We start from the raw sequence: 14,850 nt of genomic DNA, 5'->3' as shown, positions 1-14,850 counted from the left end.
GAACCTACATGCCACTTCCCTTAATGAACATAAAATTGGCTCAAGAGTTATTGCTTTCTCTAGTATATCCTCACAAATCACCTTTTATTTTTTAAGATTTTATTTATTTATTTAAAAGAGTGAGAGCTCACATACCTGTGCATGAGCTGGAGGAGGGGCAGAAGGAGAGGGAGAAGCAGACTCCCCACTCAGCAGAGAGCCTGATGCCAGGCTGGATCCCAGGGCCCTCAAACCATGACCTGAGCTGAACACAGACACTTACCTAACTGAGCTACCCAGGTACCCCCCCATCACTGTCTAATAAATATATTCTAGTATATTGTCTGGGATTGAAATTGAGTTCACTGGTTGTGATTTATGGTTATTTTACACATGGGATGGCATGTGTACGTTATCCTCTTACTCTCTCCATGTTCTCAAAGATCACCAAGAGTAGTTCCACAATCCCATGTAAAGGCACTAACAGTTCCTGTAAATATAATTTATCTAGGTCAAGAGACCTGAACTAATTCAGAGCAGATGGGTATTTTCTTATAATTCCTTTGCTCATTGTGAGTTTTGGTTCCTTCTCATCAATTTGAAAATTATATTTCTTACTTGGAGGCACTTTCATTCTTAACCTTATGCCCATTAATCATGGTTCTTGCCCAGATTCTGGCAAAATGCCTTATCCTCATCCCAAAGAAGACTCTTGCTGGCTGGAGCTTATTTGCAGCCTGATGTACAAAACAGAAAGAGTATACATTTCACAGTTACAAAAGCTATTAGGATGCTATTCTACCACAGCCATAAAGGTGGGGTGGAGGGAGCTGAAATATATGAAGTAATACATTTTATAGAACAGGTCTTCTAGAAGTTCAACAAAGAGAGCCCAAACATGACATTAAGATCTAGGAAACAAGACAATCAAATTATAAAATAATAAGTCCATAAGAAGAGTCTCCAGATTTGGCCTAGTACAATCTGAATCACTGATCGATCTATGTTAAATAAGTATATTGAACAAAAGTTTTCAGTGTTATTAACTTGTAAATAATTTTCCATAAGTAAAACTACAATAGAAAGAAATGTAATAACCCTTTCAAATTCTTTGTTTGTATGGGCTAATTACTTAGGACATTTTTGTCAAACTTGAGAAATTATTGAATACTATAATTGTGTTCCCAAATGAAGTAAGTCAAAGTTATGTTTTTTGTGAAACATAATTTGTGCTTCATTCTTATAACTTGTGTTATATCATGTCCCATTTGGTAAGTAAAATAATGACATGCTGTCATTCTTGACAAAAGAGCTATCATTAGCAGGATGTTTTGCTTTCTACAAGATGCACTTTGGCGGAGGCATCAACAAATACAGGATATTAAACAAACGTACAGCTCTTTTAAAATAAATTATAAAACAAACTGTTCATGTGCAGTGTTTGTACTTTAAAAATTTTGTTATTTAACATAAAAATGATGCAAAATTTTTAAAAAGGTTTATTTAAGCTTTGGATCCTTTTCCAAGTTCTTGTTTGTGCTTTACCTAGAAAAGGCACTTGAGTAACCTACTGCTGCCCATCTGAGGCATTCTCTGCTCCAAAACTGTTCCTTCTTCCTTATTCTACCCCTCCCAGGCTTTTCATACTTGAATAAGGAAGAAAAAAATGGGTAAATTATGCCACAAAGGTAAGAGTGATAGCAATATAAAATGTTAATCTTTCTAAGAGGCTTTCCATTCAAAAAGGTGCAGAGTGTCTAGCTAGTGAATTTCATTAGGATTGGGAGAAACACTTTAAGATAGGACAGTGTACCTCTTGAATCATTAAGTATATAGGACACCTGACCATTTCATAATACCATCAGGACCCTTCTTTATCAATAAGTCAAACTGCTATACCACCAATTTAAAGATCAACTGGCAAAAAATATCTACAAAAACCCCTATGCCAACATTATAGGTAACAGTGAAAAATTATGTGTTTTTTCCTCTAATATCAGTAGCAAGGCAAATATATTCATTCTCTCCACTCTTATTCAACATAATGCTGGAAGTTCTAGCCAGGGCAAGAAGGCAAGGAGAAGTAAATGGTATACATACAAGAAAGAAAGAAAAGAAAAGGGAAAGGAAAAGAAAAAGAAAAGAAAACTATCCCTATTTGAGAGGACATGATTGTCTACATAGAAAATCCCAAGAATCTACAATAAAACTAGAACAAATAGGTTTAAGCAAGATCAATAATTGAAGAATAACATACAAAAACTAATTATATTTGTACAAACTGCCAGTGAACACATGGACAGGGAAATTAAAAATACAACACCGATTGCTCAAAAAAATGAAATACTTAGGCGTAAATCTAACAAAACATATACAGTACTTATATGCTAAAAACTATAAAATGCTGATGAAAAAAACCAAAGAAGATCCAAATATATAGAAAAACATACTGAAGACTCAAAATATTAAAAATAGCAATTGCCGGGGCACCTGGGTGGCTCAGCGAGTTAAAGCCTCTGCCTTCGGCTCAGGTCATGATCCCAGGATGCTGGGATCAAGCCCCGCATCAGGTTCTCTGCTTGGCAGGGAGCCTGCTTTCCCCTCTCTCTCTGCCTGCCTCTCTGCCTACTTGTGATCTCTGTCTGTCAAATAAATAAATAAATAAATCTTTTTTTAAAAAAGCAATTGTCCCCAAACTTATATATATAGGCTTAATGTAATTCTTTCAGCAAAATTTCAGCAAAATGTTTTTAAAGATATAGATGAGACTGTTCTCAAATTTATATGGAAAGGCAAAGGAATCAGAAGAGCTAAAACATTCTTGAAAAACATGAAGTGGAAATAATCATTTTACCTGATTTCAAGACATACTATAGCAATCAAGACTGTGTGGTATTAACAGAGCGATAGATCAATGGAACAGAATAGCAAACCCAGAAATAGATCTGCATAAATATGCCAAACTGATTTTTTGCAATGGTCCAAAAGCAACTCAGTGAACGAAAGACAGCTTTTTCAACAAATGGTGATGGAACAATTGGATGCTCATAGGTTAAAAGGAAGGAGGTAAGGAAGAAAAGAGGGAGGGAGGGCGGGAGGGAAGAACGAATGAACGGACTTATACTAAACTCATTCCGGATACAAAAATTAACTCAAAAATTGGGGCGCCTGGGTGGCTCAGTGGGTTAAGCCTCTGCCTTCGGCTCAGGTCATGATCCCAGGGGCCTGGGATCGAGTCCCGCATTGGGCTCTCTGCTCAGCAGGGAGCCTGCTTCTCCTCATCTCTCTCTCTGTCTGTCTCTCTGCCTATTTGTGATCTCTCTCTGTCAAATAAATAAATAAAATCTTTAAAAAAATTTAAAAAAAATTAACTCAAAATGATTATGGACCTAAATATAAAACATAAAATCTTAGAAGAAAAAAAAACCTAGGAGAAAATCTTCAGGATTTTCTAGGCAAAGAATTCTTATACTTGATACCAAAAACATAATCCATAAATGGAAAAACTGGTAAGCTGGATTTTATCAAAATCTGAAACTTTTATTTTGCAAAGGACCCTGTGAAGAGGATAAAAAAACAAGCTACAGACTAGGGAAAAAATATTTACAAATCACGTATCTGAAAAAGGACTATTATCTAGATTACACAAGAACTCTCAAAACTCAACAGTTTAAAAAAAATCCAATTAGAAAATACATGGTCAAATGACATGAAGAGAGACTTCACTTAAGAAGATATATACAGATGCCAAATAAGCACATGGAAGGACATTCATCATTAGCCATTACAAAATGCAAGTTAAAACTACAATGAGGTATCACTATATACCTATCCAAAAAGCTAGCACAAACACTAATGACGTCAAATTCTGGTAAAGATGCAGAAAAGGTGGCTCACTCATACATTGCTGGTGAGAATGCAAAATGGGACAGACCTCTGGAAAAGTTTGACAGTGTCTTAAAAAACTAAACATGCAATGCAACTACTGTACAATTCAACTACTGTAGAAATTGCACTCTTGGGCATTTATCCCAGGAAAATGAAAACATATGTTCACATAAAAACATGCACATGAATATTTACAGCTTTATACATAATAGTCAAAAACTGGAAAAAACCCAGACGTCCTTCCACAGGTTAAACTGCAGTGCCTTCATTCCTGGAATACTTCTCAGCAGCAGAAAGGAATAAACGAATGATACATGCAACAATCTGAATAAAGTTCTAGAGAATTACACTGAGGGGAAAAAGGAATCCCAAAAGGTTACATATTGCTTGATTCCATTTAGATAACATAATTCTTGGAGATCAATGGCTCCCAGGGTTCATGAATTAGGTGTGGGAGATGGGGTAGTGGAGGTGTGTGAAGAGATAGGCTGAGGTGAGTGTGGCTATTAAAGGGCAACATGAGGACCCCTTGCTGTGATAGAACTGTTCTACACCCTGACTGTATCAATGTCAATATCCTGGTCATGAGACTGCAGTTTTGCCAAATATTACCATTAGGGGAAACTGGGGAAAGAAGTGGGGCTGAGGAAGAAGAAGCTGTCATCTCTTGTTATTATTTCTTGCAATTACATGTGAATCTACAACGATCTCAAAATAAGAAGTTTACTTTTAAAATAATAAGAGTAAAAATAAATCAGGGAGTGAAATAGAGAGATTAACCCTTAAAAGAAATTTTATTGAGCAATTTTAAGAAATGTTGGCTTCACACATAAATTATACATGACACACTCAGTTTATATAAATATACTTCCAAAGTGTATTTCCTCCAATACCTATTTTCCCCCTGGGATACCTCCCTCACCTTAGACTCTATGACTCTTTGTAGCCAGCCAACAAAAGTATTTTGGACTTAAAAAACAAAAACAAAAACAAAACAGTATTTTGGACTACAGATTGACAGATGCAGAGTTTTCAAGATTCATAGTACTATTTAAAAAAAAAAAAAAACTGTTTTTCCTAACGAACTATCTGGGATCACAATATTAACTGAATAGTCTCTCCAAAAACTACAATGCTTCCTATTTCTTTTGTCATTAACTTTTAAAACTACGACTGCTTAAAATCACAACACACATACACTCACATACAAATATCACTTTTCCAGGACACTAGTGCTAACATTTCTATGACTATATTCTCTTTCTTTCTCTACTTTAACTCAACACCAAATCTGACCCTAGCCACAGTGGCCCAAAATGACCTGGAAAATTACGTTTTGTTTTTTCTGGCAATGACAATCTGTGCTTGGAAATATAAAACTGTTATTCTGAATAAATTTCAAAGTTCCAAAGTACTAAAATTACTTTACTGAAACAGGACAAAATGAGCTGTTACTCTAGAGAAAGGGATTGTTATCCCAGAAAGAACAGTGTGCTCTCCAGTCCTTGCAGCACCACTTCTGTTTTGTAAAATAAACAACTCTGATCTCTTTATTTTACTTTGTGTTCTGTGGTGATAAATATCTTCTGAAGCTAAAATCCTATTACAAGTGTTCATTTTGTCACTGTTTTCAAAAAACAAGATATCAATTCTACTTTTGCAAAAGAACTAATTTTTCCATTAGCTTGTTGGAGTTATTTTGACTTCTGCCTATGTCCCCTAATGAAATCAGCAAAAGGAAAGTCGTTCATTGCTCCTTTTTCTAAAAACAAAAGCCCACCTGTCTGTCTCATCAGTTGACATTCAGAAAGGGAATAAATAAAGAATTATTACTTTGCTGATTTAGAAGCATAGTTTTAGCTTTAAATTGTGGCAATTCTAAACTCAGACCAAGTGCATTCTTCCAGAACACTGGATGAAAATTCAAGCAAAGCTGTTGGATAATGGAGGTTGGACACAGGCAGGGGTTAAGTCAGTCCAGAGAGAGTAGATTTAGAGATACAGTCTAAGAACATTCAGAAGAGAACCATAGTCTAGCAGCAAAGTAGACAAGTGTGGTCCTGCCATCCAGCCCATGGGCCTGTTTTACATTTTCTTCCACTGAGAGATATGGATGTCTGAGGTGTGTTTTATGCTCCATCAGAAACTATGATAAAAGGCAGAAAGAGTTAGGAATGGGAGTCAAAAAGATTATTTTATTCTTTCTTCTCTAAGATTTCCTAAGAAGATGAGATCAGGGGAAGCTAATTTAACAATTGTAGGCTTCTAATCAGGAAATGGGTTCTCTAACAAGAACGCTTGTCATCAGCGTTCTTCACACCTGTCCCCACCACCTTTACTTTTTCTTGCAACTCTTTCAATTACTACCAATTTTGCTATTAATAGTACAATATAGTGCATTTTCACATTCTTTATCATGTATCTTTCAAGGGATTTATTGACCATCGATTTCCTGATCACATAGCAAAAGTATAGAAAGAAAGAGATAGGAAAATTTCACCTTTTCATTCCTAATTTCTACACTAACCTTCCTTGCCTGTGGAAGGAAGGAGGGGGGGAGAGGGAAGGAAACACAGCAGGGGCTTCTCTAGAAAGAAGAGCCAGCATAAAAACTAACACAAAAAGTTAACAGAAGAACAATTAAATAAATAAATAAACCTTTGAAAAACCTGTCACCACATACTGACCAACACACCTCACATACTTGTTTATCTAATAAAGAAATGAGCACAATTTCAAAGCCATGGTGGAAAAAATGACTTGTTTTCTTCATATTAATAATGAGATGGTTCTAGGATTGTTGAACACTAAAATGTATACCTAAAACTAATATAACACTTGTATGTTAACTGTACTGAAATTAAAATAAAAATTTAATATAAAAAAACTGAAAAAAATAATGAAATGGTTCTAATCTGAAGTATTCCTATTACCATTATAAGCTATTTATCTATTTAACATGGTTCTGTACAGAATGATGTATGCAAGCTGACTAAATAGACCACCTGATCAATGAGCAATTTAACAAGTTACATTATGGACAATCTAGAGGAATCAAAGGTTGGTAAGAAGTTGTGGAAAACAAATAACTGATTTATTCTTAGGTTGTGCTTAATAGGCTGTGGCTACATGTACACATTTTCACTGCTTTATAATCAAGTATCCAGAACAATGTCTAGCACATAATAGGCACTTGATAAAAATTTGTGGTATAAATGTATCTAACTTAGATCTGAAAAAGTACAGAGCTGCACTTTACATTCTAAACATTCAGCAGGAAAAGGGTTATAATCAGCATAATTGTCCAAGGCCTTAGGCAGCTGAGTTTCTCCTGATGTCCCTTCTCTGCACTGTACGGACAGCTGCCTGCCATTCCTGCCAGAAGAATATAACTGCAGATTTATGAAAGGTTCAGTTTTTATCATTTTTAAACAATTTACTTATATAGTAACTTAAACATGAGAAAAATGCATTCTGCAACTCTTACAACAATAGTCAAAATAAATACATACTCTTTCATGTATTCAAAACATTTATATTGTTAAATGTCCTCTAACTTGGCCGGCCAGCTTTTTCTCACCAGCAAGCTACTGTTACCCTGGCCTAGGATATCCTGTTCCCATCTGTCTATAGAAATACTCTGCCTTCAGGGGGCCTATTCCAGGTCTATCCCCCACATATAGCTTCTTATGTGGACCATCCCAATACCAGGGATTCCTCCCCCTTGCCTGCCACCTCTCCATTCTCAAAGAATATACTACTTTATATGATATTTAAATCATAAACTATCTTTTAGAGTAATTTTTTCATGTCATTATATATCCTCTTCTTTGGGATCTGCAGTGTGGGTATTGTTTCTTTCAGACTATTTTGGTCTGTTTCTCTTAATCTCTACCATACCAGTCTAGCACAATGGAAGGAACTCAGTTGAGTGAGAGAGGAAGAATACACCATGTCTTTAAAGATATAAAATCACCATTTCTCAGATATATATAGCATAGCTAAGCTCTCTGTGTGCTTATTATCTCTTACATGTAACTTAAAAGGTGAAGAAAATGAAATGCAATGGTTTAAAAGGTCTTTTTTGGGTCTTTTCCCTTCCAGCTCCTGCTAGGTTGCATTTTACATAAATCTGAAGGACACGCAGTAACATTAAGCATCAAGTTAAATCAATGGAATGATTAATGCTAACAGGCAGCCCAAAGCAATGTGCACAAAGGATAAAAGCATATCTGAGAGATGACTGCAATTTTTAATTAAAAAGTAATGGATTGGTGGTTAATTAAGAGTTGACTGTAGATTTACTAAAAAACCTCAATGATTAATGATAGTTAATGTTTGAGGTTTCAATACACAATTTGTCAATCAGTTTCAAAGAGATATTTTAAAAATTAAACTGTTAACAATGTATGCATTGCCAAAGTAAATATGGGATAAATGCTTCTGCCTGAGGACAGATAAGAACTCACAGGGAGGAAAGGAGGATAGAAACTGTAAAGAAAAATTGATGTTAATCAGATTCAATGAGCAGATATATATGAAAGGTTTTAAAACAGTGTCTGGTACATGATAAGTGGCAAAAAATAAGATGAAACTGAAATAGACCTTTATATGGAGAGAGACACCAACATTTAGCATCACAACATTTAGCGTTTGTAACAAAAAGTTACAAAGTAACTATAGTTTCTATAATGGCTTACACTAATTATCCATTTTGCAAATACAGAATAAGGTTCACTTAAAATTTTAAACAGGGCCATGTATTTCCATTTTTTATAAGCTTTCTCTCCTGAAAAGCTACAAGAAAAGTACCTTAGTATTTGGACATTCCCGAGGCCCTCTTTTCACAAAAGCTCCACAAATACCTGGTCAAATACTATGCTGGAATTAAAGATGTCTCCTTCACAGGTTAAACATTCTTTGCACTAATTTGAACTCTAGTTTGGCCATTATGGTTATTCTCCTTAACCACTCCATCAGTTCATTGCAGATGCCCTGATGAAAATAAGTGTAAAACCTCTAAAATCATTCTCCCAGGTTTTACAACTAACTACCTTAAAATGTTCTTAATATTATGCTGTAATAACCCAATATCATACCTTTTGGATTTCTTCAGGTAATGCATGCATGGGGATGTGACGATCCATAATTTCCAAAATGTGAGTTCTCAAGTAAAATAATCTAAAAACATTGATAACAATAATCAGAATTGAAACAATGTGAATAAAATTCAAATTAAAAGATATAAGTTCTTAGGAGTACTCAGAGATGAATGGTGATAACTTTCAACAGTTATTTTGTCAACTCAATGTTAAAAGGTACAAACAACTGGGCTTTTCTCAGTTATTAGGCCACTAGAATGAAAAAGATAACAGACAACTTAGAAAACTTCTTTTTCTTTAGAACTATATAGTCTAATTGTAATTTCTGTGGTGGTTTACTACTAACAATTTGTTTTGCAAATACAGAATAAATGTCACTTAAAATTTTAAACAGGCCCATTTATTTCTGTTTCCTTATAAAAGGGGGTTCAAAAACTTAACAGAAAAATATCTAAATATAGTAGTTTAGTTCAGCAGATAGGAAAAACAATTGTGACACGAATGCTGGTTTAAAGGATGAAGTATGAAAAAGACAGTTATCAAATTAAATATCATCTGCAGACATGGAAGATCAGTGCATCAAAGCATGAGAAGTGTTCATTTTAAGATGAACATTTACATAATTTTGTTCAGATATTTTACTTTAATAGATTTCCATTTTCTTTTTTAAAACATTTTATTTATTTATTTGACAGACAGAGAGGCAGGCAGAGAGGCAGGCAGAGAGCAGGAGTGGGAAGCAGGCTCCCCGTCGACCAGAGAGCCCCAAGCTCCCAGGACCCTGAGACCTTGGCCTGAGCTGAAGGCAGAGGGTTAACCCGCTGAGCCACCCAGGTGCCTCAGATTTTCATTTTCTAATAAAAGAACTCAACATAAAATTCTATCACTACTTTGTTATAACTGCACAAGGTGACTGAAGGAAGTACTTTCGGGTTTTTTTTTTTTTAATCTTTCCCAACTATTGAGAGAGAATACACAGTCCAGTTTCGTAAGAAATGTTTATATATACATCTGAGGAGTGACAAGTAGAAAGAGGGCAGCAGAGTATGAACAGGCACAATTCCATAGCAAGGAAGAAAGTCTGAGGGCCAGGCGTGGTAGAGAAGGAACAACCTAGGAGTTCAGAAAAGAAACCTGTCTTATCTTTCGGGTGGGAATTGGAAACTATGGAAGGCTTCCTGAAGCCGTCTGCTTTTTATCAGAGCATGATTTTGACACAAAGATAGACTGGAGGCAGAGTACTCTATCAGAGACAGCAACCTCAGCCACTACAGAGTGTTAGGGAAATTATAGTTGACAAAAATTTCTGTAGTAGCGGTATTTTTTTTTTAATCATGCAACCATTGTTGGAAAGAAAATTCCTCATCCCCTGTCTTAACACAAAGCCTGCTGTTTTAATGAGATGCTTTTTAAAAACAAATAACTAATGGACTCTCTTCCCATATAAAGATAATGTGTGTGTGTGGTAAAGTTAACTGGAGTTAACTATGAGGGTAAAGTTAACTGACATAGCTAACATAGGCCCAGATAGCCAAGTACATAATAATCTGATGTTCAGCAGACTGTCTCTGATGTGGCAAGAGCTCATTATTCACAGAAGGCTCATTATTCTCTCTTCTGTCATTTTACAATGGACTCACCATCAGTAAAATAAGATGGCATCACCTTAATTAAACTCTGGTGGGAGCAGACTTTTTCCTAAAATTACCAACGAAATCTCCTTTTTAAATTCCACCCATAAAATTATTTGAGAGTATGGATCTAGTGACAGTATAAACAAGGGACCAGTGGAACAGTTTTGTTTAGTATCCTCTTTATCTCTAAAGCTATTCCAACTTTGTAGCCTTATTATAGCAAGTGGGGAAATTTGGCAGGTTCTGATTACTGAAGAATTAAATACTGCCACCCCAAAAAATCTCTCCACAATGCAGAAAGAAAACAGTCTTATTACTGAATAAGCATTTAACTAGATTGTGACACACATCAGAGCCAATCTGCTAATGAGACTACAAAGACAGAAAGTAACTCCACTTTTTTTTTATATAACTGTGTAGATACAATCCATTACATACATCTTCTCAAGAGAAACGGTAACTCATTCTCAATAGTCTGTTATACAATTCCATAGTTTGTTTTCAATTGACCTAGTAATTGAAGAAGCTATCTGCGCTAGTTAATTGCGATTGTTCTAAGGAATACAAATCTCTAGGACAGAGCCCTTGGTACTAATGTAAGGAGCCTAGGCGAAATTTCCAAGATGACAGATTGCTTCCTTGATGTTTACATTTTAAAGAAATTTTTCTCAAGTCCTGGAGAAAAATTGAGTCGTTTTAAAAATTGCATAGGTATTAAAGGAACGGCGGAAACATTCACAAATACAAAGTTTCTCAAGAAAGGGAGGAGGAAAGTCTCTTTCCCCTTTGGCAACACGGCAATTTTTTAAATTATTACTTCACTCTCACATCATTTTGCATGTTTTATGAAGTCAGTTTCTTTTATTCTTTCACATTACATACATGCAGGCTGCCCTTGAGCAAGAGGTGCGGTGAAACTGGCAGCAACCACTAAGTATTTGTGAACCTGCTCTATAACAGGATCACAAGGAAGATGTGGAAAACACAGGAACGTCCTGGATTGTTCACTTCCGATTCCCTTCCTCACAGCAGTGTCATGTTGGGCCATTAACTCACGTTCAGCTTTCGGGCCCTTCCGTAAACACACCCTTCCCCTAGTGTGAATCACCCGCAAAGGAGCAGGTCACGGTCAGGTGAAACGAAGTTCACGTTCTAAGACATTCCTGAAGCGGCGGGATTTTCCAAATAGAAACCAACTGCAAGGCCAGCTAAGACTGCTGGATTTTGAAACCCGTCCCCTTCTAACCCCGTACCCTCGGGACCTGCTGTGGCAAGAGGAAGGAGGAGGGTGCAGGGCGGAGGACGAGCTGCGCTCTCGGTAGAGGACGCCGGGGCCAAGCGGGCTCGCGGAAGCTGGGCAGGGGCCGCAAAGGGGTGCGGGGGCGACGCTCGGGGCCACATTCCCTTGCCCCGGCGCCGCGGCTCAGCCTTCCGGCCCTCTCCCCCGGTGTCAGCACGCCTCCGCTCCGGAACTGCGTCCCGAAGACTGGGTAGGCCGGGGGGCACTCAAGGAAGTCATTCATTGTCTCACCTAGACCTCCACTCGGAGTGCGAACGGCTTTCGCGGTCTCCCGGGAGACCAAAGCTACGCGTCGGCTGGACGTCAGGGCGCAGTGACGTCACGGCCCACGCCGTTCGCCAACGCAGAGCGGGGCTCCCTTGCCACGCCTCGGGCCCCACGCGCCCGGCGGAAGCCGGAAAGCTCTCGACGGGGTTTGCGGGGACTGAGGGGGCAGGGGGCAGGGGGCGGGGGGGGGCTTGTCTTATACAGAGTGTTTTGTGAGGGAAGGAAGGGGCGCGAAGACGAACGTGGGGGAGGGCAGGCTGGAGTCCTAGTAGAAGCTGCTGAGAAGAGAAATGTCCCTAGGTTCAAGTGGGTTGGAGAGAGACTCAGCATGCAGTGGTGGCCTAGGTCCCTGTACCTCTGATCCCTGGCTCTAGAGCCCGCAAAGCGGGCACAGCAGTGGACCATTATAATATTGAGCGCCAAGAGGAGAAAAGCCTGTTGAAGAGGTCATGAGTATAAAGGGAAGCTCTGGTCATCGGCATTGCCACGAGGGCAATTGGGAAGGCGTTAGAATTTTCATAGCCCAAACTACTCGGGATGGACTAAGTCTCATTCAGAAGGTACCCTGAGACTGCCCTCGTACACAGGTTATTTACAGGAGGCTGCGTAGCTTTACACGTGACTCTTCCTTCATAAAGCAAGTGTTTATTAATGACCTACTACTAAGAGACAAGCACTGCATACCGGAATGGGGTGATTCTGTGACTAACCCAGGTAGGGGCAGCTACTGGTGTGATTTTCAAGTGACTCTTTAATAGTCCCAATCTCTCCGAGGTATATGAGGTCGAAAATGTAGCTCTTACGAGAAAAATCGTATGTGACTCACTAGCATGGAAAGAGACTTGTTACTTTCGGATGAAGTAAGGTTTAAGAAAGAGAAAACTAGTTAAAACCTATAGATTTAGAGGTGACCAAACCATGCAGAGCAGTGCTGAAACGGTAGTCAAACTGCTGGTGAGAGCTGTTTATTAATGAAAATGATAGCATGTAGTAGTGAACACTCCTAAAAGCCTTGTTCCCCAAAGTCTTAGAGGTAGATATACCCTGTACACTTAACCTGGCGGATGTTTTTGCCCCAACGCCTACCAACGACTTTGAGATTCCACCCCCTCAAAGAGCTTTTTTCTCCATTTGGAAAAGGTAAGCAATAAGAGGATTGAAGAGGTTAAGGGGAGTAGAGGGCAGCCAACAAAGTGATCAGGTAGGACATGCTTATGAGAAGTGCAAAGGACTTTCAAAAGCTGTTTATGTTCAGCATGTTTCTTTGAGGGACAATGAAGGTAGGATTGTTCTCAGTAATGGGGTTTAGACATGAGGCATAAAAAAAGGAGTTCATCTAGGTGCTTTATCTGGAACAGAAACTGTACACCTAAAGCAAGGTGACTTTTCTGAGGCAATAGTATTTATTGAGTACTTCGTGTATATGATAAGGAAAGGAAAGGAAACACCTTAAGGGTGGAAGAAGATAGAGCTGAAAGGCTGTAATTCGTTCTGTGATTTAATTTCATCTGTCCTTAGTCATCTCTACATAGCCTTGAGACCAGTTTTCCTCCCACCATAAGCGTCCGCACCACAAACGTCCCTTAGACCTACACTGTCCAATTAGATAGCCACGTCTGACTAATCAAAATGAAATTAAAAAAATCCTTTATTGCACTAGCCACAGTACGAGTGTTCAGTAGTCATATATTGCCACAGCATCAGGCTACCCATATTTAGAACATTGTCATCATCAGAGAAAGTTCTGAACAGGGAGCAGTAGGCCCAGTAAGAATTTCAAGGATAAAGAGAGTTAATAAATTGTGAAGAATAGCGTTTGTTAAAAAATAGCAGTGAAAGGCGTTATCCCTGAAGACCACAGCACAGATGAAGAGTTATGAAAGTTGTTACTTTTTAAAAAAAAGAAATCCAATAAGCCTGTCTACAGGGTCTTGTGTGTTTATTCTTGGTTCTCTGTTGATCTCAATATCTCCTTCTCTCCCTCTGAATTTCTTTCTTTTTTGGTTTGTCCACTACTTTTCTTCACCCCATTATTGGCTATACTGGAATTGAAGTAGAATTTAAAATATTCCTATCATTAAATATACTGGAAGTTTTGTGTTATTCTGTTCTTAAATTTTAAATCATCTAAGTTTCACTTTTTACTGTGACTTTATAAAGTAATCCATTGATAATTAAGTTCCTTTTCAACTTCTATAAGACCCTTTATTATTTGTTTTCCCCTGTGGGGCAATGACCCCTGAGAGAAAAAAATATAGTCCCTGGTTTTGGAAGAAGAGTCTAAAGAGCCTAAAGTTTAGTCCTAAGTGACTAAAAACTTTCCACAATGTCTGTAGACCTTTGTGTTGTAGTAGTAATATTTATGAGAACACAGTGTCTGTGCTTTTGTTTCTATCATGAATTTACCTAAGATATTGATCCATCAAGGCACTGTCATTCAGCCCATTCGTTTTGGTAATAGTATAACCCCCTTCCCTCCCTCCATAAAAAGCATATGGAAGAATAGGTACTTCGTTGGCAAGTCTGATGAAAATATCAGGAAGTCTCCCCAAGATTGCTAATTTCAAAGTGAGTTCAGAACTGTACCAAAAGGAGCATGGCAAAATTATAGTTATCCCAGCTTTATTTTTATCTTGTGAACCAGAACACACATACTAATACCTCCAAAGTTTGAATGAAA

The 14,850-nt window shown here is 37.8% G+C and overlaps 1 protein-coding gene across 5 annotated transcripts in view; it reads right to left on the bottom strand.

The window, feature by feature from the left end:
• LEKR1 (leucine, glutamate and lysine rich 1) overlaps window positions 1–12,322 on the bottom strand; it is a 186,693-nt gene extending 174,371 nt beyond the window's left edge. For 2 of the 5 annotated variants that reach the window (XM_004755621.3, XM_045088553.1), the window contains exons 1-2: window positions 12,135–12,322; window positions 8,967–9,048 (exon numbers count right to left, since the gene is read on the bottom strand). In XM_004755621.3, the coding sequence (XP_004755678.1) occupies window positions 8,967–9,014 (48 nt within the window). In that variant the 5' untranslated portion in view covers window positions 9,015–9,048; window positions 12,135–12,322. Of the gene's footprint in view, window positions 1–8,966; window positions 9,049–11,856; window positions 11,942–12,134 lie in introns of those variants that run through there. The other 3 variants (XM_045088554.1, XM_004755620.3, XM_045088555.1) reach the window with 3 other exon arrangements.
• Between the last annotated feature and the right edge of the window lie 2,528 nt (window positions 12,323–14,850).

This window comes from Mustela putorius, unplaced genomic scaffold (genome assembly GCF_011764305.1).
Source record: "Mustela putorius furo isolate JIRA1106 unplaced genomic scaffold, ASM1176430v1.1 tig00003834_pilon_pilon_pilon, whole genome shotgun sequence".
Taxonomy (NCBI): Eukaryota; Metazoa; Chordata; class Mammalia; order Carnivora; family Mustelidae; genus Mustela; species Mustela putorius.
This window is presented reverse-complemented; position numbering and strand designations above follow the sequence as displayed.